This window comes from Chlamydotis macqueenii, chromosome 3 (genome assembly GCF_036417535.1).
Source record: "Chlamydotis macqueenii isolate bChlMac1 chromosome 3, bChlMac1.mat, whole genome shotgun sequence".
NCBI lineage: Eukaryota > Metazoa > Chordata > Aves > Otidiformes > Otididae > Chlamydotis > Chlamydotis macqueenii.
The window spans coordinates 59,218,068-59,242,177 of record NC_141558.1 but is presented as its reverse complement, the minus strand read 5'-3'; the positions used below and the strand labels follow the sequence as shown (position 1 = coordinate 59,242,177).

The 24,110-nt window shown below is 38.2% G+C and overlaps 1 protein-coding gene across 4 annotated transcripts in view; it reads right to left on the bottom strand.

Annotated features, from left to right (window-relative positions):
* LAMA2 (laminin subunit alpha 2) overlaps positions 1–24,110 on the bottom strand; it is a 364,351-nt gene that overhangs the window by 225,978 nt on the left and 114,263 nt on the right. For all 4 annotated transcript variants that reach the window (XM_086743476.1, XM_086743477.1, XM_086743478.1 and 1 more), the window contains exons 5-8: positions 8,769–8,948; positions 6,553–6,642; positions 4,152–4,269; positions 2,294–2,472 (exon numbers count right to left, since the gene is read on the bottom strand). In XM_086743476.1, the coding sequence (XP_086599602.1) occupies positions 2,294–2,472; positions 4,152–4,269; positions 6,553–6,642; positions 8,769–8,948 (567 nt within the window). The remainder of the gene's footprint in view (positions 1–2,293; positions 2,473–4,151; positions 4,270–6,552; positions 6,643–8,768; positions 8,949–24,110) is intronic.

Sequence of the window (24,110 nt, the reverse complement as noted above, 5' to 3'; positions counted from 1 at the left end):
TTGGAAACTTTTATTTACTTCTTAAACAAAAACTAGGAGAGAACAACCTCTCTCAAGCAAGGTAGCTTGCACTTTAACAAAAACGAGGTGGTTGCCAAATTTAGCCTATGTAGTCTAGGCATTAAAGTTAAATTTTGGATTTTTATTTAAAAACATGTAAGTGATTTAGATACAAATATGTTTTCTACTAAAAAAAAACAGGTGTAGATGCAATAACAGACTCTTGTATGATTAAAATCAATAAATGTAACGAAGTAGATTTTAAGCATGCATTACCTAAAGTAATATTGACAAATAGTTCAGTTAATCCGGTCAACATGATTAAAAAAACTAACCAAAGTTAGTCACTAACTGAACAAAAAGGGTAAGTGAAGAAAAGTGAGCTTTAGACAATGGAACAATTTCCTTTTGTTCTTGAAAAGGTTACCTGAACCAAACATAAACCTTAGTCTAACATCACACTGCGAAGATAAACTAGAAGTTCTGCATTAACTAGGTATATTCACATACTATAGATACACTATACACACATATACATATAAAAAGTCTATTAGCTGGATGATAACCTGATTCAGAGGAAAAAATCAAGCACCCTGCTGTTGAAGACATCAGTACTCCTTTTCTCAAGCTCTAGGGCTAAAACCAGTATATTTGGGAGAATGTAATTATTATTATTATCTGCTGTTTCCTCTATTTGGGGATTGAAAAGCAATCAAACTAAAGGCCATGATTTAGCCAACTGAAACCATACAGACAAAATATCGGGAATTTAAGCACATGCTAATAGTGTAGCTGACTAAAGCACAGGCACAGCTCACATTGGTAATACAACCTAATATAAGATTCATCTTCTGACAGCTTCAACTTAGACGAAAATACAGTCTTATATGATGAAACACAAAAACCAATTCCCCTTGCACTGAAAATGAAAGGCATTCATGGGGCACTATAGAATTTCAGTGGTTATTAATCCTACATTACATTTAAATAATTAAAATTACAGACTCTCTCTCTCTCCAATATCACATATAGCAATATTTAGAATCATAGAATCATAGAATGGTTAGGGTTGGAAGGGACCTTCAAAGGTCATCTAGTCCAACCCCCCTGCAAGGAGCAGGGACATCCCCAACTAGATCAGGTTGCTCAGAGCCTCATCCAGCCTGTCCTTGAACGTTTCCAGAGATGGGGCCTCCACCACCTCTCTGGGCAACCTGTTCCAGTGTTCTATAACTCGCATCGTAAAAAATTTTTTCCTAATTTCCAATCTAAATCTACCCCCCTCTATTTTAAAACCATTACCCCTCATCCTATCACAACAGGCCCTACTAAACAGCCTCTCCCCATCTTTCTTGTAGGCCCCCTTGAGGTACTGGAAGACCGCTATCAGGTCTCCCCGGAGCCTCCTCTTCTCCAGGCTGAACAGCCCCAACTCTCTCAGCCTGTCCTCATAAGAGAGGTGCTCCAGCCCTTTTATCATCTTCGTGGCCCTCCTCTGGACCTTCTCCAACTGGTCCATGTCCTTCTTGTGTTGGGGGCTCCAGAACTGGACACAGTACTCCAGGTGGGGTCTCACCAGGGCAGAGTAGAGGGGGAGAATCACCTCCCTCGACCTGCTGGCCATGCTCCTCTTGATGCAGCCCAGGATGCAGTTGGCCTTCTGGGCCGCAAGGGCGCATTGCCTGCTCATGTTAAGCTTCTCATCCACCAGCACTCCCAAGTCCTTCTCCCCAGGGCTGCTCTCAATCCATTCCCCGCCCAGCCTGTATTTGTGCCTGGGATTGCCACGACCCAGGTGAAGGACCTTGCACTTGGCCAGGTTGAACTTCATGAGGTTGGCACGGGCCCACCTCTCCAGCCTGTCAAGGTCCCTCTGGATGGCATCCCTCCCTTCCAGCGTGTCGACAGCACCACACAACTTGGTGTCGTCGGCGAACTTGCTGAGGGTGCAAGTTGATCTTTGATAACAAATCTTTAAATTCACTACTGAGACAAAAGTTCTGTTTACAGGACCACATCCTCCTTTAAATTAAATTGAAATACAAGCTGGAGGCCCTGACCTCAAGTGCGTTCCTTCATATCAACACAATTCACTTTCATATTTCTGTGAGCATTAACTTTACAGATTTCCAGTTGTGAAAAACAACTACTACACTGTCAGAATTAGAAGTTAACCTTCATAAAATGGCAGTCCAAACTGTGTCATCTCTTTTTAATAACTTAACTCCCCATGCTGAAGTGATGGCTTGTACATCAAGATTTACAGTGAAGTAACAAGAGAACATGGGTTTACCCCTTTAGGTCTGAAGTAACCATCAACGCAGGTCTCGCAGTTTATGCCACCGGTGTGGTTTGTACAGTTCACACACACTCCGCCCCCAATGTATTCTCCATGCACATTCAAACTCTGATTTCTGTCTGCAACATCCTGATCATAGTAACACTCCTCAGTCTTCCCATGACAGTTGCACGCTGCAAAAAGAAGAAACTGTGTCAGTGAACACTTTCCAGCTGGAGATGCCACGCAGTCAGTAAGGTATTAAAAAGAGTTGATCAACATTTTATCATTGGTGCTGCACACATTGTAACCAATAGCACACTGAAGCATTAATTGACTACTTCAGCTGTTAAAAGTAATGTGGTCTCATCACAAACACAGCCTGTAATTCTGCATATGTTTTGTTTTTTTTTTTTCTCAATGGTTTTTCTGGAGCAGTATGGAAGTTGACAGATACAGTCGAATTATGTTCTTCCTGTTTTGTTTTAGGGGTTTTTTTTTCTCTTAAATTGATAGTCCAGAAACCTTTTGGCAGTTGCACACACATATGGTTCATGAAAGAGACAGTTAATTTAAATACAAGAGGAATTATAAGGAAAGCAGCAGAATGGTATGAGTAAAGTAAAATAATTTCCATGAAAACTGAAAGACATCCTAAAAACACTTGATTTGCACACTTGCTAATAAGAACTGGGTCAGTACAAAGTGATTCCCAATCTTGAAACTTCCTTATAAATTCAGATTTGAACTCTTAGATTTCAGGTCCACATGCAGGAGAGCTAATCTTGTAATCTGTTGCTGTGAAAACGAAGTAGCTTGCTCTCTCTCTTCCCCTGTGGTATTAAAATATTCATTTCCACATAAAGAGAAATCCAAAGCTCATCAACAGTGTAGGGAGTCATTCTCCTCACATCTGAACCAGATCCCAGGGAACTGTTTCCACCATGAAAGTACATTAATTCACTAAGGGCTAAACAGAGTATAAGAAGTGTGTCTCAAAAATTAAACATGAAAATAAATGTACCCTGATTTCATTCCAGAATGCATTCCCAGTGCAGACGTAGTCCCTACTGAAACAATGACCTCTGTAACCAAAGTTTACAGGACATAAATAAGCAATTACTACTTTTAATATGGGGCTATCCGTTTCTTTTTATTTATTTTTAACCACTCATCGTAAAACTATAGCTGCGATTCTACAATGCAATAAACACAAGTAATGGAGCACTAGATTTTATTATGTTCAGAAATATAAGTGATATGTGACCTTTGGAAGTAAGATTATAAAGTTCAATTATAACTATCCTTACTACAGTAAATCTGAAAATGAAATTCCCACCCTGTGGGAAGGTGATATTTCAAGGTAGGTTTTCATTCTGTGCTGGAAAACTACATACATTGCTTTTTACCAATGCAATCTCAAATTGCATTTTGATCATGTAAAAATACTTTGTTACATCAAGGCTGAACATTATAATATATAAAGGTGCCATTTATACAAAAAACCATGCCATTAAAGTTTAATGTAATGAAAAATCCATAGAAAATATTTTTTTACTTATCTGGACACAGTCGTGCTATTTTATCAAAACAAAACCACCATAACTATAAAAATTCAACAAGTCAAAATTACTTTTATACAGTATTCCACCAATATCAGTACATTACAATAAAATATTCTTAGTTCAACAAAACCACGATTCTACACATAATTTTTCTGTTAACACTTTTGAGCCAGTCTAAATAAGTGAACAACTGATTCATAAACAAATGTGGTTAGAAATAAAATTAATTGTAAAATCACGTAGGATTCTATTTCAGTTTTCACCAGCAGTTGCAATAAACTTTCTCTTCTGTACTGCTTTCAACTTACGTTCACATTCATGTTTAACCAGGAAAGTGCCAGCATGCCAAGGCTTTTGATTGAAACCAGGACAACACCGATCACATGTCTCTCCACATGTGTTGTGCTCACACTGACAGACGGATTTCTAATTTGAAAGAAAAACAAATATTTACACAATGTGATGATTTGAAGAATCTGTCTATGTACATAATCTGCATTCCAGTTCAAACTGGGAAAACATTAAGAATGGCTATACTCTATAATTCTTCTGTTTATTCATTTTTATTTGCATATGTATCCTGCATTCACCAAGTGAGAGACAAAAGAGTGTGTTTAACTTCTATAGCTCTATTTTAAGAAAGCAGTCACGATGCAAAGGAAGACAGTTGGCCAGGGAATCTAAGGACAATCTAAAAAGCAGGAAAATCTAATTCCAACTGGCTGAAGAAAGGAGGATAGGAGAAAGTACCCCAATACAGCAAATAAGCCAAAACGCTGGTAGCCCTCAGATACAACTCCACATTACAGAAAAACTGATGTGGTAGGTAGCTTACACTATAAGGAGTGAGCCATTCACCACCCTTCCCTTAGATGTAACAATCCTGCAGCTGCAGGGTGAAATCAATTCTGTTGGCTGATCCAATAAAAATTGGCTTTTCTTTTAACTTTAGCATTATCTTTTTACTGGATGAGTCAACTCATCATGTAACCTTCTAACTGCATAACTAATTCTATGTGAAAGATAGCAGGAGTTTTTAAACTAACAAGAGATGACAGCAGGACCAGCCTTTCAGTCACTTTTCAGTTCCTCAGAAAACCACCTTAGTCTCAGCTTAGTCGTAGCATGAAAATATTGCTGTAGGGAACACCCAAACTCTCTGAGCTACAGAAGCAGCTTGGAAAAGATAAAAGAAACTGTAGTTTGGAGAAATGAGGAGCAAAAATTGCCTTCTCAATAGTTATTCAGTGGAGAGGATTCTCTGTGGTCCTTGTGAAGCCTCACAAGGTCGAAGTAGCAAGCTAACCTGGAGAAATTCTATGGCTCACAGGACAAAGCATAAATATTGAAAAAAAAAAGATTGAGGTAAGGAATGCTTCAGAAAAGCAAAGCAGTAAGTTTATTCTTTGTAATGCTAGGGGAAAGATTCATTGTGCTAACAACTACAGTCATGACATTTATAAGCCAAAGTCCACCTATTTGGTATGGCTCAGTCGAAAGAGTATCCCTGGAGAACTAAACCAAATACTCCAAATCTCTTGTGGCTTGGGTTGTTTCACTTAAGCTATTTTTTATACTGGTCAGACAACAAAGGAGTATTTGTCATCCTGCAAAACAAGACACCAGGCTTATTAAAATGCCTTTATTTCATCTAGTAGCCAAACTATCTGAACTGAAGTACGTATTAATCACCATAACAGCCCTTATTTTCTGAGATAGACCCAATTCTAACAGATTGCACCGAGACAATGCTGCAGTATGATAACTAAGGCCATCTGAAACAATAGTTCAGCACTTGCTATACACATCATCACAGAAAAGGCTTAGAAGGATTAAACCAAGGAGTTGTAAAAGTTTTACAAGGATCCATGGAAACTGCTTAGAACTGTAAATGCATTTTCTATAAGATTTCTTCCAGTTTGGTTTTTTTTTTTTTTTTTTATCAGTTCCTACACAATGGCCTAATGTCATATACAAACAAGATTTTCTTTTAAATTCTACAAAGCTCCTACTTAAGTGAATAGTGTATGGAGAGATCCCACATTGTGGCACATCAGTAATACTAGTAGATTGGAAATTCTGTATTAGTGATAATTTGTTCACAGATTTGGACCATCAGTAACCAATTTTACTTCTATATTTCAATTATATTGGTTATGTGTTATTAATGGTACAAAAAGAGAGCTAGAAGTTGGAAGACATTATAAACAGCTCTTGATTTTCTAGACTAGCTTGACTGATCACTCGATTAATTTTTCACACATAGTAAATGTGCCATTCCACAGCCATCATTTGTTTGCAAGTATCGATTAAATACTTGACAGTCATTCAGGAAACATCTTGATTAATACCAATAAGAAAAAGAAAGATTGACTGTTAGTGCTCATCTCCACAGCTACATAACGTAACCCAAATTTCTAGGAAACTTTCAGTAGGAAACTTTCCAGGAAACTTTCGATATGGATTGAATTATTTGAAACCTATTGTTTCCTTTCAGAGAAAGCCTCCACTGACACTGTATGGATGTTATTATTCTAATTGTCAGCACTGTTTCACTCTGGCAATGCTTCTAACTGTTCTTCTAGGTGAAGAACAGACATAAATTCACAGAACTCTGAGGAATATCAAGATTTTTCTTCTCATGTTCCACTCATGAATAAGACACATTTAAAAAAAAAGAAAAAAAGAAAAAAAAAGACAAATACATACATTGGTCGCTGGATCCAGTGGACAAGCCTTCGCGTGGCCTGAACATATACACATGCCTCCAACAGAGATATCTTTTATAGAATAGTAATACTGTAAGACAAAACAGAAATTGAATAGCTAAGTGGATTGCAAAATGCAGATGCCAAACTGCAGAATTCATTTCTGGTGACAAAATTGTCAGGTCTTCTTTTATTTCTTTTTTGATCTATTACAAATATAGCAGACAGTGTAATCCAAGCTATGTCTCGATCAACAGATTCAGGCTGAGTGAAAGAAAGGGTATAAATTGGCACAGTTTCATTTGTTTGAAGTCACAAGAGCCATGTCAATTTATACACAGCATACACCAAACGCGAGAATAGGAAAAGGCTATATGCACATTGGATAATGAAAAGTCAAATGCTATAGCATCTATTCCCTTCAGAAAATATGAAAAGGAAAAGGCATGGTTATAGAAAGAAGAGAAAGGCTAAAACAAAAACTAAGAAACATCTTTGTTCACCTTTCCTGGGTCTTACTTGGACATTCACTGAACTGCAGAAAGAACTGTTTTTCACTATTGGCCTTTTGAATGACTATGCAGAAGTTTTCATTACTGAGATTTAAATAACTGTTGATCTGTCACTCTGCCATTTGACCACTTCTGTTTTTATTTTGGTGGGGATTAATAGCCCTAACCAGAAAGAAGGATGGAAAGATACTTATAATAATGTAGTATGACATCTGTAAAAAGTGAATCTCACATGACATCTTGTCCATTTTAATCTGTTTTGGCGGGGGTCCTGTTCATCCTAACAATTGGCTAATCAAAACAAACATATGCTATTTGCAAATTTTGCTGTTTCTGTGTTCAGTCTGTTTTTCAAATCATTCATAAATACATCAAACAAAATGAGAACTCATATAACTCACAGTTAACCTTCTACCACACAGAAAATATATCATTTGTGGGTACCCTTTGTTTCCTGTTTCGTGGAACAGCGGCTTGTCTAATGTCTTCTACAGGGAAAGCCAGACAAGGATGGCAAGTTTCAGATGCTCCTTGTTTCTTTGAGGACAGTCTCACACAGACATGCCATAGAGAAGTTATTGTTCTTTGTTGGTTTGAAAATCTGTGGATCGTCCTGCGCTAGCTTTTCATGAGTACACAGTGATTTTTGAAGTGTGAATTCAATTTTGTGTTTCTGTTCACCTAGAATCAGATTATTAAATGTGCACTATTATGTAAACACACAGTTTCCATGATCAGTGGGGCTGCAATAACTGCCCTCAACTGGAAGGGTTTCTGGGTTTGTAATACAAAACAGAATGGCACATTCCAAACTTTCAGAAACAGCCAGCACTGTATGTATTTAGAGGAAGAAATGGAAACCAGAAATGGGGAAACAAATTTTCTTTGCAGTCATCCACCACTGATAAATGATATTAACTAGAGCCAAGAATAACAATACTTCCCCTTCACCGCAGAACTTACTAGAGCGGTACCCTAAATTTTCAAAAAGAAAAATAAGATGACCAACAGAAAGAGGAAGTGAGCAGAAAGAAAAAATGTGGAAATCTATATGTCCCCCAAAACAGCTTTTAAGAATGCTTAGTAGAAAAATCAGAGGAAAAATAGAATAACACACAACATTTGAGCAGCAGGAAACTAGGGACACGTGACATAGGAAGTACAGACTGCAAAAAGAAGAGATACAGGCGTGCACACACAAGGATCAGTGGAGAAGACTAAGGTACGGTGTGAGTTTGAGTGCTGCATCCATTCTTTTCAGCAACAATCACATGACTCTAAAAGTGTTGCATTCAGGCCCTACTACTACTTACAGTATCACCAGTAGAAATTGTACTCAAAGTAAGTGTCCAAGGAATGTTAAAGCTAGCAAAGGATTGAGTAGCAGAAAAGGCAAGAGGCCATTATCTAACAGCAACCACAATTACCTGCATCAGAACGTTCGCAGCCAAAGAAGCTATGTGCTTATGCTAATAAGCATGTTATGTATGTTAATAACACCATTAAGTGGAAAAGATAAAATTGTTACTTCTGCTGTGGAGAAGATAACAAATTACTGTGAAGAAGGAATTCTCCAACACCAGGATTTTGACAGATAACAACAGGTATTCATCATCTCACAAAATTTCCTACGGCAAACAAAGGCAGGTACAAGTGTAAGAGAACTTCTAACCCCGTGCATTTCTACTGTCTTGCCAGAACTTACCCTTCTTGTAACAATGGGATCAATTTCAGTTGGATCTTTATGTGCAAACATCATTAAATCAGCATTTAGTGTCCGTATCCTCTGAAATCTCAGGCGAATAAACCGAGCAGAGGTGAATTCTAGTAGTACACGTGAAGGATCATCAGCACTAGGTCGTCCATTAATTAGAGAAGTGTGAATCTGAAGAGAGAATTATTAAAGCAGTAAGGGATTAGACGACAGCAATGCTACATGATTATGCCAACAAATATCATTAAAGGTACTGTGTGAATGCCTTTGCACATGTAAAATACCTTCTTTCTTTAGAGAGTCGATTTCCCTCCAAAATATTCCAAGTACCCACAGACTCCAGTTATGAAGAGGCTTTACAGTAAAAATGCTTTGAGCAAAGGAAAGTCATCAGCTATAGAAAGACTGTAGCACAAACTGCATACATGTACCAAGGCCCTACAGCAGTATCCATGCTGCAGGCAACTCATTTCCCCTCTTCTAGTCTAAACCAGGTATTTTCAAGTTATCAAACAACCAAAGGGCTCAAAAATTTTGAGTTAAATGAATGGGACTCCGAATTCAACAGGGATTAGTTTGCACCTCTTAAAGCAGTCATCATTAGAAGAGTTTTGAACTCAGTGTTTTCTAAAGCCAGGATAAGGTAACTTTTGAAATACTGAAAACTACAACAGCTAAATGAGACAAAATAAACATTCATAAGCATCTCCCCTTTCCCACTGTCTCTTTACACAATACATCATTTCCTTTTAATTTTGTTCTCAGCAAGATGAAGCAATTTCCTGGGTTGCAACTGTTTTCACCTGGTCCCTAGGGAAAGTCTTTATCACTTCTGAGAACACTGTTGAGCATTTGTTTCTCCAAAGACACTACCAATCTGTGCTTACCCTGTGGTTTCTGTAAGGACTGCCCCCCCTTTCTCTGCCTGCCCTATCCTAAAGTCTAGAAATCTTCTCAGTAAGTGTGCCCTGTGGCTCTTTCATAAAGAAACTCTCTGACCCCAATTTTAGCATCAAGGGCAATGCAACAAAAATAAGCAATCTTCTTCCGCTCCTGTCTCTTCAGCTGATCATAGCATGCATTAGCTGTGAATCAACAAAATAAAACAGATGGGCTGCTACAGAATTGTTCTTGGAAAAGGCCTATAAGAAGAAGAATGTCAGGTACAGCAAAATATTGTTAATGAGCACCTAGGGGGACAGAGCAAAGAAACCATTAATTTTCCTGTATTCTGAAGTGTTAAATTTTAATTGGGGCATTTTTATTACAGGCCGGTACTTTGAAAGAATGTTCAGATGCTGAGCCAAACATGCGGAACATTAGAACGAATAAGAGAATTATTTATTCTTTGCAATGAACATGTTGTGCACTTTACCTCAGTGCTCTGAGTGAGAGGTCAGGCCACACAGCCATCTTCTGTCATTGAACATGGTCATATTCCCACTGTTTTAGGCAAACAGCTGCACTCAGATTGCCAGCTGGCAGTCACTCAGCAGTGGCTGCCGCATGTAGAGGAAAGAGACAGCAAATGTACTGCTCCCAGCAAAGCACTAGCTCTTCCTTTCCTAGAGTTTTTGCAGGTGCTGGATAGAAGGCTTAATGAAAAACTGCTGTCTTGCACTAGCTTATTTTCACTACCAACAGGGAAACCCTAAACCTCCTCACACACCACATCCTGCTCCACTGTATCCACAGGTACACAAAATCACTGGGAGCCACTGTGCCAGGAGTGACTGTTTTGCCTAAGTATGAATCAGCACCTCTAGGCTTCTGCTACGTTATCTCCAGGAATAGATGATATTGCTGTCTCCTCCTGAGAACATAACAACACTCTCACTTTGAGCTCTGATTCAATTTTGCTCCTGAATACAAGTAATTAAACAAGATAGTTAGCTGGAAACAAACAGGATAAAATGCTATGAAAAAGACAAGGTACAAACACAAGATTATAATAAAAACCCCAAAGGAAGTAAGGAAGTGCTCCTGAATGAGAAACATCTGGCTACAAACAGGACAAAACCACACGACCAGAGAGAGTAAACTGCTCAAGTTCCCGGTGAAAAGAGAGAGAGGAGAACACGTGTGGAGAGTAAACTTCAAAGGAACCCTGGTAATGGTGGCAAGAGGTCCAGTGGAAACTGAAAGATCTTTACAAAAGAAGCAAGATTCTAGTAAGAACACATGCCTAAAGACTCCTTTGCATAATATTTACCTGGGAGCAAGGAAATATATTTCTTCAGATTTTTTTTTTCACACTGTCCTCTTCCTTTAAACAGGATCCAAGAGATTTGTTTCTTACAGGCATGAAACATAGATGAGTTATGGTTTAAAGCAGTAGAATACTAAAGACTGAACTTTGATATTCCAAAGATAAAGACGACATATACCTAAAGTAGTGCTGAAAACATCCCATAGCTCACCCTGAAACAGCAACGCTGCTGTAGCTATAAGCAGCATGGTACTCTGCCTTGTTAAAAAGACAAAAAACCTAGGTTTTTGGGGGTGGGGAGGGGGAAGATGCAGGTAAAAGCCCATGTATCAGAATAAGCAAGTGCCCACAGAGGGTTAAAAGTATGAATCACAGACACAGCTTGACCCCAAATGACATAGTTGACAAACAGCAGTCATATCTTTTGATTTATATTTTTCAAAAAAGAACAAATTTAGTCTTAAGACATCAATGGGGAAAAGCTCCACCATGCTGCAGTGCTAGTTTTACAGAATTTAAACGTACATTAAGAAAATAAAACAAAAGGCATCTTTTTCAGAATAGACTCCCTTTTTAAAAGGTTTCATGAATCTATCTGCCAGCAGCACATCTATTTAGCAAGGCTAAACTAGTAGAGACTATAACTTCTATTTATATTTTCTTTCATGCTTGTGTTTAAATGTTTCACAATTTCATTTTAAAACAACAAACAAATAATTTCTCATAATTACTGAAATGCAGCTATGTCCTGCAGGGAATGTGGCACCTGTTCAAACATGTACACCAAAATACACTGAGATTAGGAAATTAAAACTGGGTAGTTTTATCACAGGTGTAAGGGAAAATGTTACACAGCCAAAATTAATTACTCTGAATTATTTCTCCTCCTCTCCACATCTGTGATGAAATCATTAATTTCTCCCTAGAAACAGTTAGAGTCAACTTGAAGAGTGTCCAACTAAGTTGTTTCTACTCCTTGAAACGAGAATGAGGAAGAAACTAAGACTACTTTGGGAACATCTGTCATTAATCAGGAATAAACAGTAAGAATTTTAAATAACTTGAAAAAAAAACAACTTTAGGTAGACATTAGACTTATAATATTTTCAATATGACTCTCACAATGAGACATCACTGTTTGTTTCCAGAGCACATTTTCTCTTTTCACCTCCCACCACAATCTTGCACCTATTTGTAAGACACTGTTCACGTGACAGCACGTTTTCAGTCAAGACACTAACGTGCCCCCTCCCTTCCAAATATTTTTTAATCAGATCTGAAAACTGTTCCAATGAAAACAGTCCTCAATATCCATCTACCATTACGCCATCTGAGATCATCACAGTACTTCTTATATAGCTCTGAGTCCTGCAAAGACTAGGCCCACTTTCACACAGGCAACTAAGGCACTGATGTCCTGCACCAACTGTATGTGTGCTGCAGTATAAGTTCTACGGCAGAGCTAAGATTCAAACTGAGTCTACCAGGAAAACATTAATACTTTAATCCACCCATTGGGCTGCTAGAATTCAGATAACCCAAGTCCTTATGATGTAACAATCTCAAATTTTGCTCAGGTTTTATTAACAACTTTTATTTACCAATTCCAAGATTGATGTAATCACCATTTTGGATTCTAAATGAAAGCTACATAGATTTCAACCCTAGAAAATTTTTCCTTAACAAGGATTTTTTCCAGGATTATATTCCAACAAATGGCATCTTTGGGGAAAATAAGCATTCCCTTACAAAACATCTAAGTGTTACCACAATGAAAGCCAAATTTTCATTTTGTAAAATCATGTTGAATGGTATCTGATTTGTCAACCAGTTGAATAGTCAGAACTGTTCCAGCAAAAGAGTATGATAACCTTTTCCAGTAGCTGTATTAGCAATTGTATGTTCAAAAAGAATATATGACAGAATAACAGAACAGTTGAGGTTGGAAGGGACCTTTGGAGGTCATCTGATCCAACCCCCCTGGTCAAGCAGGGCCACCTAAAGCCAGTTGCCCTGGACCATGTCTAGATGGCTTCTGAATATCTCCAAGGATGGAGACTCCAGACCCTTCCTGGGCAACCTGTGCCGGTGCTCGGTCACCTTCACAGTGAAAAAGTGTTTACTGATATTAAGACCAAACCGCCTGTGTTTCAGTTTGTGCCCATTGCTTCCTGTCCTGTCACTGGGCACCAGTGAAAAGCTCCTGGCTCCATCTTTGCACCCTCCCTTCAGATATTTATAGACATTGACGAAATCCCCCTCCAAGCCTTCTCTTCTCCAGGCTGACCAGAACCAGCTATCTCAGCTTCCCCTCACAGAAGAGATCTCCAGTCCCTTCATCATCTTTGTGGCTCTTTACTGGACTCTGCCCAGTATGTCCATGTCGCGCCTGTACTGAGGACCCCAGCAGCAGATCTAGCACTTCAGATGCAGCCTCACCAGTGTTGAACAGAGGTGAAGAATCACCTCCCTTAACCTGCTGGCAATAATGCCGCGGGCACACTGCTGGCTCATGTTCAACATGGCGTCCACCAGGACCCCTGAACCCTTTTCTGCCATGCTGCTTTCCAGCTGAGTTGCCCCTAGGATACGCTGGAGCATGGGGTTGTTCCTTCCCAGGTACAGGACTGCCCTTCTCATTGCTGGACTTCATGGGATTCCTGTCAGCTTATTTCTCCAGCCTACTGAGGTATCTCTGGATGGCAGCACAACCCTATGGTGTTACCAGCCACTCCTCCCAGTTTGGTGTTGTCTGCAAACTTGCTGAGGGTAGTCTCTGCCCCATCATTCAAACCACGAATGAAGATGTTAAACAGGATTAGATCCAGTAGTATATATTCAAGTTAGCTCAGTTACCAAGTTATCTATGTTCTGTATTTGGTTTGGAACCAAAACTTCTAACAGTTACTGAAAAAAATGCATACCCTACTTAAAAGGAAAAACAGAAAAGTAATTTTGTAACATCAAAGATCTACCTAATTCAATATCCTGTCTCCAATAGAGGCCAGTGGAAAATTATTAGGAGGGAATATAACAAACAGGCCACTTAGAGTGATCCCTCTGATACAATGCCATCACTTCCGCCGACCAAACAGTCTAAATGTTTCCTGACCTACAGAGAGAATCTGAGTCATAGGTTTTAATGTCTACCAATTGTCCTTTTCTCTATTATTAGTCTACTCCTTTTTTCCACCATTATGTTCTTCATTACTACAGACACTTGTCCCAATGGGAGGAAATCAGTGTCTTTTAAAAAACCAACAAAAATAACTGGTTCTGGTGGAGTTGTTTTTTGTTTTTTTTTTTTCCCTTTTAAATCTGGAACTCAGATCATGAATCATTTCAGTGACAATGTTTTAGTTTTTTTATTTGAGGAAATTGTGAATCGTCAACATCTTTTCATTTTTGAACTTCAGTACAATATTAAATCAACTTTTTTGCAGACAGCTGTTGAGAATGCTACAAGTTCTCTATTCTGAGGAGAATTTAGTCCAACGCTAGCTCATCAGCTCATCATTCTATTTTTTTCTTACATGCATTACTTTGCTTTTAGCAACATTAATTTTCACATATTATTTTTCATTTAGTACCATAAGCTGCTAATAAAACACATTCTCTTAAATTCTGCATTACCAACAAACGCTGCTATTACATAGTTTTCTGATTTTACAGATTGCCCACAACTGAACAACATAGACACTACTAAAGATTTTGAAAGGACACCTCAGTACATTAGAATGTCTGGACCACATAAGAACCAAAAGACCGATCTAGCATGGTAGCCTGCCTCACAGAGTATCCAAACCAGTATGCTGACAATAAGGCAAGCATACACACTACTTTCTCAGGGATTTCCTGAGCTGTAGGTAGTTTCTATACATTTGGGAAGCCTCAAAGGATTTCCATGAACTTACTCAGTCTCATCTTGAATCCAAGTCACCTTTTAAAATCTACATTCTTCACATAATAAGGATTTTCTCACCTCATTTACATGTCATAGGGGAAAAAATAAAAATCTTTATTTTGCTTGTTTTAAATTTGTCTCGTACTAAATTAACATAATACTTCCTAGTTCTTAAATTGGTACAAAGAAATGTACCTTTCTACCATCTCTATTCTTCATTACATTTATTTACTACTAATTAGTATGGCACAGGTATCAGGCTTCCAGATCTTTAGTTTCTTTGGATTCCTAAGGAATGTTTCTGAAACACTCCCTAGTTACAGAGAATATACGTGAGGGGTTAAACAATAACTGTTGTAATTTACCTATTTTAGCCTTGAGCTCCTTTTCACCATCCAATTTATCAATTATTTCTGTGCCTCTTCAGTTAACAACCTAGTTTGCAACTGCTTCTCCAACTCCTCTCCTGTAAATAATGTTTCCAGTGCAGAAACCCTCCTGACAGTCTCTAGCAAAAACTGATTCAAATCATTAATTTAGTTTTTCAGCAATGACCTTATCTTTCTTGAATGCTCTTTGATCATCTCTCAGCCCACCAATTCTCTGGCAGACTTCTTGAATCTGATGCGTTTGAAAAAAGGTTTATTTCAACTTCATACTCAGTCACTCAGAGTCTTTTTCATGTCTTTATTGCAGTTTAACATTTAATTTGCTGGAGCTTATTTTTCCAACCTCTTTTCCTCATTTGGAGGAATGGCTTCCATTCATAAATGATGCTAGTTTACTTTTAATATCTATTCTCTTTCCTTAGTTTATGGTTTAAACACAATGGAACCATTATTAAATGTAGTATGCATGTATGTGCAATGCTATTTTTAAAAGAACTCTAGGCTCTCTGAAATTTTTTTAGCAGTTTGACTAGCTTTTCTATTTTAAAATCGTACTTTAGCAGATTTTATTCCCCTGGAATGTTGCATTTTGAGTATTTTCTCGTTATTTTTTACATAACAATTATTCAAAAGTTAATACTCCTGACCAGGATCTGTACACTGTTTTGGACTAAATCATGGGTTCCTTTACTAGCTGCACCAAGAACATTCAAGTGTTTAAGAAATACTCTCTTGCATTACATTCTGTTTTGACACCTACACAGTCTTCCAAAGTGTTACAGAAGGCTGATATTATATTCTTAGCTTTCTTTTGGGAAGACCCCCTCACTTCTGTTTGCGCAGTTGCTGATATAACATTAAACCTATGCTGTCCCAAATACAGGTGTTGAATTTTATTTCATAGAGATCTCATACACCATTTTATTTCTGCTGACTTTCTTATTTTATTTTATGTTATTAAATCCACAGTGCCTCTCTTCCACAAGCCACTCAGCCACTCATAAACAACTTCTTGTTTCTGACATGCCTATTGTGTCACCTCTTTCCAACACTCTTTAAGGGTAGGTATTAGCAGAGTAAGTAACCTTTCTCAGCTGCTGGGTACAGATAGATACCGGGCAATACTTGGATGTATCCAATACTAGCTTTTACAACAAAGACACCTGAAAGGACTTGCAATGTGCTTCAGCCAGATGACCATCAGGTCATCCAGCCACATGACCAGAATTTCACAACACATTTCATTGGGTTTCTGCCACTGAGAAGTGACAGATGTAGCCTAAGAATCTTTCTGCCCTTTTTGGCATTAGACAAGTCTCATATACTGATGAAAATGGACTTACTTAGACTGTACTTGTAACTGGTCTTTAGAACAGAGAAAAGTATCACCCCGCACCCTACCACATTATTTGTACATGTTGATAAAATCTTCCTGAGACTTCTCTTCTCATGGCTAAGCAATCCCAGCCCTCTCAGCCACCTATAGGGCAGATGCTCCAAAATAATTTTTCCAGCCATTTCCTGGACTTGCTCTAACATGTCCACATCTGCCTTGTACTGAGGAGCCCAGAACCAGACAGAGCTCTCCAGGTGTGCTCACTGCTGAGTAGACAGGGAAGGATCACCTCCCTCAACCTGCTGGTGACACTCTAACTAATGCAGCTCACAAAACTGTTGACTTTCTCTGCCACAAGGACACATTGCTGGCTTATGTTCGACTTGTTATACATCACTGCGGTCACTTGCTATTTCCTCCTGATGCTTCTGGGTGACTTACGCACAGCTGGCTCACGTGTCTCATTAAACAGAGCACCCAGCCCATTACCTGCTACCAGACACTGAACTACTCTGTAGCTGCCCATGTGCAGGCAGAGAAGGAGCCTTCTTCCTGGTGTCAGAAGTCACCAGTTCGCAGTCTTCGTCATCATGGGAGTCTCCATTTCCAAACCAACAGGCACATACTCTACCTGCCTCTGTATCTTTTTTTTTGGTAAAGTTGTGGCTTCAGGCTGCACAGTCCCAGAAAAAGTCTGTTAATCTCCTTCCTGTCACCTCTGATGTTGTGCAGTCTGCTGACATTCTCCTGCAGTTCTTTTAGTTAGTGACACAAATTCCCAACCACAGTAAACACTGTGCAGGCAAGGACTCCGTCTCTTTCTGCCTCAACTTCAGCAAGAGGTCCAAGTCAGTTCTTGCAGTCTCAGAGGTGAAGATCTGCATCCTCCCTCTGGAACTCAGCCTGAGACAAGGGCTCTGCTATACCGGGGCCGTTGCTGCAGTCAGTGCTGGGGTCCACGCGCAGAGCCTGCTTCACCACCATCCTCGAGCACAAAACCACTCTTTCTGTCCCTCTTCTGTGCACATTTCTGTGTGAACTGATGTGAAAATGTGCAGCATGTTAGCTGTCTCTGTTGTTTCACTTCGCGCAACACTAAAAATGCTGCTGCTTTGCATGTAAGTACACTATGAACTGCTAAGCTACTTAAAATTAACACATTTCAACAAATAAAGTTTTAAAGAATTTTAAGTATGCACAATGTTCTCATTCAAATTTAAAATGCCCATGTATGAATCCAAGTGGTGTATTTTTCTACTTAGAGCTTTGGTATTTGAAGTCAGTTACTTTGCCAAGCAATTTGAGTGCAGTCAATCTCAAGCAGTTTGTAGGATATAAAAAACAACCCAGCTGTTTGGCTCCGCGGCATGGAGTTTTTACGTTCACTTCCCTTTCAAGAAAACAGCATCGCTAACCAGTATGCTTTTCACTGATGCATATCTATATACTAAATGTTAGCTAAACCAGAAGATTTAATTATTTCCTAAAAAGTGAAGGTTACTTAGTGTAAGTTGTCACAAGGATGGAGTTGGAACACCATCACTCTACAATAATTTTGGCTAGTAGTGATAAAGAACTCACTTTGTTCAAGTACTCAGTAGTTTATTTTGGACATCATATCAAAATTGTGGGCTTCAAGCCTGACGCTCTCTGCAAAGCAGTGTTCTGAACCTAAAATATTGTCAAGAAAGGTCAATTTCTCACAAAAATTTAAACTCAGACAGCAGCACAAAAGAAAGAAAAGCTTTTGTTCTGCGCAAAAAGACTTGCTCCCTGATGATCAGCAGTGGAGAAGACAGACACGCCAGTCTTAAGATGATTTAATGAGAAAGGTACTCCATGATTTACATTCATAAGTTATACAAGCACATCAATATGAAGATGGACAATACTGAACATCAATTTTTCCACAGGTGATTCAGTAGCTCTCATAATTCTCCTACCCAATACCAGATTTAATTATCTGTTGCAAACAGCTCATTTGCAGTAGATCTAAAATTACTGACGATTAATTAATCTCTTGGCATCTTCCATTTAATCCCTAAAGACAAAAGTTCTGTGAGTTTTCTTAGTGCACGCCCTAACCTATCATTAGAGTTGGTTTCAAAACTAGAATAGTACATGGAAGCATATGCCAGAACGCAGCATCCAATTTTTCACCATAAATATATATTTATGATTACTGAATATAAGAAATAATATATTTGGCAAGATTTTCTGTATTTCTAATAAATATCTCACTATCTTAATAAATTAATGGTTTGGTAAGTGAAAGCACAACTCCTTTCTGCGCCTTGCTAATGAGTACAAGAGCTGCTTGAAATACAGTGCTTAAACTTGCATTAAAATGTCAAGGGCTGTGCATGTCAAACTCTATCTCAACTAACTCATTCCCCTTAAGAATACAGGCAAATGTCAGCTTAACAAACTGTTTAGCAAATACTATTGTGTCATTGACAACTATATCCTACAGCTTAAGCTAAATAAGGCTTCTTCATCTCTTCATTTCTGATTAATTTGCTTTTGTTATTTTTCTCTTTCCAATTTCAAATGAAACTTAAATTGCTCATTCTAGCCACTGCTTTTCTAGGGTTCCTGTAATTCTCATGCTTGTCATTTTTGGACAAGAAACAATTTGTCAAAGACATCGTCTTGCATACTTTTAAACAGACTACTCATTGTCAGAGCAATAGTTATTAATAAATCACAGAATAATAAGGAATTTGATTACCTTGAAAGCATACTTGTAATTTCAAGTTTTTATTTTCTTTTTCTTACCATCTTAACTAAGTGGAAACACTACACCATGCTGTAGTTTCAGCAACAGTTATGCATACTGCAGTCCATAAGCGACTCAGACAAGATGCAAGGCCTGGAATACAGTACTTTAAGACAGCAATGATTGCTTATGTTCTATTGGCTCTTCAAAGTGTATTTGCAAGTAAGACTCCATCTCTTATCACAGTAAGAAGGTATTTTGTGCTTAGTAATAACTAACAAGATAGCTGGAGAATAAGTTAAAGGCTTGGCTCTTACAGCAACATTCTCAAAGATTAAAAACATGGAACCAGTATTTTTACAAGCTATCTACAACCAGGCAGATTGGGAATGTGCTATAGGTTCTAAAACATAATACCACAGACGACTTATGATTTTAAATCATCAAATAATACCTGTTTTAAATTTCACTGTACACAACAGTGGTCCGACCTCTGACACCCAGAAACATGTACAACCACTGCCATTCCGGTTTATATTTTGTCAGCGTCACGCAGCTCCTGCCTAACCTAGTGGCCCTTAAGCAACCAGATCAGAACAAGAAAAGAACCATGTGAACTCAATGGTTGATATCAATGGCAACTCCAGGTGCAAAGCAATTCTGAAAATTGTGTTCCTCCAAGTTCTAATCAAGCTGAAGTGAAACATGCTGGCATTAATGAGTTAAACGCTATAGCCTGTCTGCTTAAAGAATGAAATATAGTGGTCTGTCAAACACATTCTTCACAAGTACTCAAAAAAGCACAACATAGAAATCTCAATTATGTTATTTTTTCATAAAGCACTGAAGTGAGATGGCACATTGTCTTAAGAGGATATTTTTTCATTACTGCTTTTGAAAGTAGTACACTTCTTTTGGGACAATGATCACGAATAGGACAAGTAATTCCAAATGAATGACTAAAACAGGAAAGTTATGTTTTCTTGCAGATTATAATAAAAAACATTCTGATCTTTACACTTAACTAAAGGGCTTCTAACTATGCCAAAACAAACAATATTAAAAAAAAAAAAAACTCAACTCCCTTCCCTATCAATGTACGATTTCCCTCATTCATTATTTCATTGTTCTGAAAACTCACAGCACTTTCCACTAGATTTTTTCCTGAATGAGATGCACTGTGGAGTGCATCACAGAATTACAGACAAATTACAGTCAGAACAGAATGGTGACCAGCAGAAAGAAAATCCACAGGAACTTGTCCAGCTGTAAGCAATTGCAAAGGGCTGCCAAACACAACGGCTGATGTAAAAGAGGGAGAATGTGAGGATTTAAGCTGTTCAAACAGTAAACAAGTACATCTGCTCCTGAATGTTATCATTAAATAAACTGTAGTAATATACTTCACATTACTGCAGCATTCTTGTTTTGAACTACAGCTCTGGAGAGTTTTGAACTGGGGAAATTTCAACAAAACTTTTTATGATTTTTTTTTTTGCATTGCAGATCCATGTATGGAAATGCCCATCTCAATTACTGTACAGTGCTGGAGTTGAAGTTCTAGCAAAACCTCCCTCATATCATATGGAGTACACACCGATGAATGCTTTTGAAAGACAGATAGGATCTCTTCGGATAGTAAGCTTTCTATGTCTTTGAAACCATTTATAATACTTCAAAAATAAAGAAGAAATAGGACACTCAGCTGTAGAATACAATAAACTTTGATCCCTCTCCCACTCTGAACCTTATCTTTTCAAACTTGGAGATATTTTACAGGAACTAATATAAGAAAAAGCAGGAAAAAATATTTCTAGGCAGCACAGAATGAACAGCCCGGGCCAGGAATGGTATAATAAATCTCCTGTAAAACAGAGGAGATCCAAGAATTAAGTACATGAAAGCAACTTTTTGCTCTTTGCTCCTATCATTAATTGTTGTAAAGTTACAAAAATAGTAGTGCTTACTTTGGCTACAAAAACTAAACTTGGCAGGGTTTTCTCAAACTCTCAGCTGTTTGAGGTTTTCCAGTTTCATTTATGATACACAATATAAAATAATACTACATGTATAGTAAGCTAATGCACTGGTTTTGGCTGCGATGGAGTTAATATTCTTCATAGTATCTTGTATGGGGCTGTGTTTTGCATCTGTGATGAAAACAGTGCTGATAACACAGGATGTTCCAGCTATTGCTGAGCAGCGCTTGCACAGCATCAAGGCCTTTTCTGCCTCTCACACCACCCCACCAGTGAGTAGGCTGGGGGTGCACAAGAAGCTGGAAGGGGACACAGCTGGGACAGCTGACCCCAATTGACCAAAGGGATATCCCACACAACATAGAATCATAGAAGAGTTTGGGTTGGAAGGGACCTTCAAAGGTCATCTAGTCCAACCCCCCTGCAAGGAGCAGGGACATCCCCAACTAGATCAGGTTGCTCAGAGCCTCATCCAGCCTGGCCTTGAACGTTTCCAGGGATGGGGCATCCACCACCTCTGTGGGCAACCTGGTCCAGTGTTCTACAACTCGCATTGTAAAAATTTTTTTCCTAATATCCAATCTAAATCTACCTCTCTCTATTTTAAAACCATTACCCCTCGTCCTATTGCAACAGGCCCTAGTGAAGAGTTTCTCCCCATCTTTCCTGTAGGTCCCCTTTAGGTACTGGAAGGCCACTATCAGGTCTCCCCAGAGCCTCCTCTTCTCCAGGCTGAACAGCCTCAACTCTTTCAGCACAATATGACATTGTGCTCAGCAATAAAAGCTAAGGCAAGTTTGCCAGGGTTTTTAAATTGTTAAAACTGTTATTCCTTCAGAAGCTTCTCCAACTTCTTCTAAAACAAAGAAAATCTCTACTGTGCCTACTTATTTATGTTCCTCTGTAGGGACCTCAATGCACAGAATTCACAATTATGGACAGTGTCCTTGGTTCTTGTATTATATCTCAATTGCCTATCAGCTTTATTATTCTAATGTGCCAGAAAAAGCTTCTCATATTCTTTTTTAGGCCTTCAGCATTGCTCGCTTTTTTGCATTACTGTGATTTTGCATTAACTTACAAAATTCCTACTTTCCTTGCTGGGACAAATTTTTTTATATAATGTCTTTGGGTTTCTAATGCCTACTATATACTCTGGTATTTTATCCTGCTACCTTTTTGGATATTCTAAGATTTTTTTTTAATAAGTAGCTTACATAAGCTTCTACATATTTAAGAAGAAAATATATAAATATATATTTCCACCTTTAGAGATCACTTTACCTTTTTGACTGTCTTTCTAAATTTTCCTAGAAGCATATTAAATAGTGAGAATATTATTCCCAATATTCAGAACGGTCTTTCAATAAAAGTGTTTTGAATCAGCCTGTCTTGCACTCTTCTCAGAAAATTTTGAATTGCTTCCTTTATTCTAAGTTCTCCAATTAGACCGCTTCTTGGAAGAACATGTAAGGATGCTCAAAAATCAGCCTCTACTCCATGACAGTTAGCTAGCCTATGGGAAGCCAATCATAGTTTAGTTTTTTACTACGGTGTCTATTTTTGCCTTCATTTTTGCCTTCACAGCCTCTTTAATCAGTTTCACCACCTTGATTAAGCCGTACTGCAGTCCTAACTTTTTCTGCTCTTACTGAGGCATGAAATATCAGTTTGCTCAGACACAGTTTTGTTTGCTGATACAATTTGTCTACTTACCCACCTTGGCTCCGTGCTTTCTTCATTCATGTGACCTACAGTCTAGATCTCAATCAAAGAATTGGTACATCAGTATTAGTATCTCAATGACTAACTTTCGTTCTATTGATTTTCTGAGACAATTACCATTTAAACTGAAAACTCCAGCTAAACTAGGCTGTTTGATTTTGATTTTCATTTACATAAAAGTCCTTTGCACTGAGAGTAAAGCAAACCTATATTTAGCCTCAGGCTGACCTATTCATATGTTGCTGCTTCAGTGTGATTTTATTGATCAAGATTATTCCTCCATGTAGTCCATCTGGATTTTTACAAATTCTACCTTGAAAAAATTTTCATTTTTGGACCATACAGATTTTTATTATTTAAACATTAAATAATTATTAATCGTGAACTAGGCACTCGGTAAATTAGTCCCAGCCCCTGGCTTTAAATTACCTTATAACCTTTACCACTTTTTCCTCTCTCATCTCTGCATCTCAGCTGCTTATCATCCTTACCAAGTCTGTAAGCCCTCCTGTGCTTTTGGCCATCAGGCTCTAGAAACAGGAATTGATCTATTGCTCCTCTCAGCAACTATTCATGACGGTAAGTTAAAAAAAAAAAAAAAAAAAAAAAGACAAAAAATCCCCTTTAGGAAGTTGTGTTATAATTTATTCATCTCGGGAACAATAACTCTACAGAAAAAGCAATAGGTAGCCGAAGTAAATAAATGTTTGTAGCTTTACCTTTTAGTGGAAAGTGATTACAAGTTGTATTTCATTTAAGCAAAATTTTCGGTAAGTATTTGTTATGTGGATAAGGTCTTCAAGTATTAGTTCCCCTACCCCTAAAACAACCACCTGCTGAGGATCTTCAGTTCCCCTAATAAGCAGAAGAAGAGAAAGAAACTCACCAAATTACCAAGTACCCAGTGTTCTTGTTTCACTTAATTTACTACTGCCCAAAAATCAGCTACCAGACCCAACAAAATGATAGGTTTGGGTCATTATAAGTAAATATTAAGACTTAGGTGTATCATTTCCCTTTGCAACACTAAAAGAGCATGTTGAGTTATAAATTACATTTACAGGCATAAGTT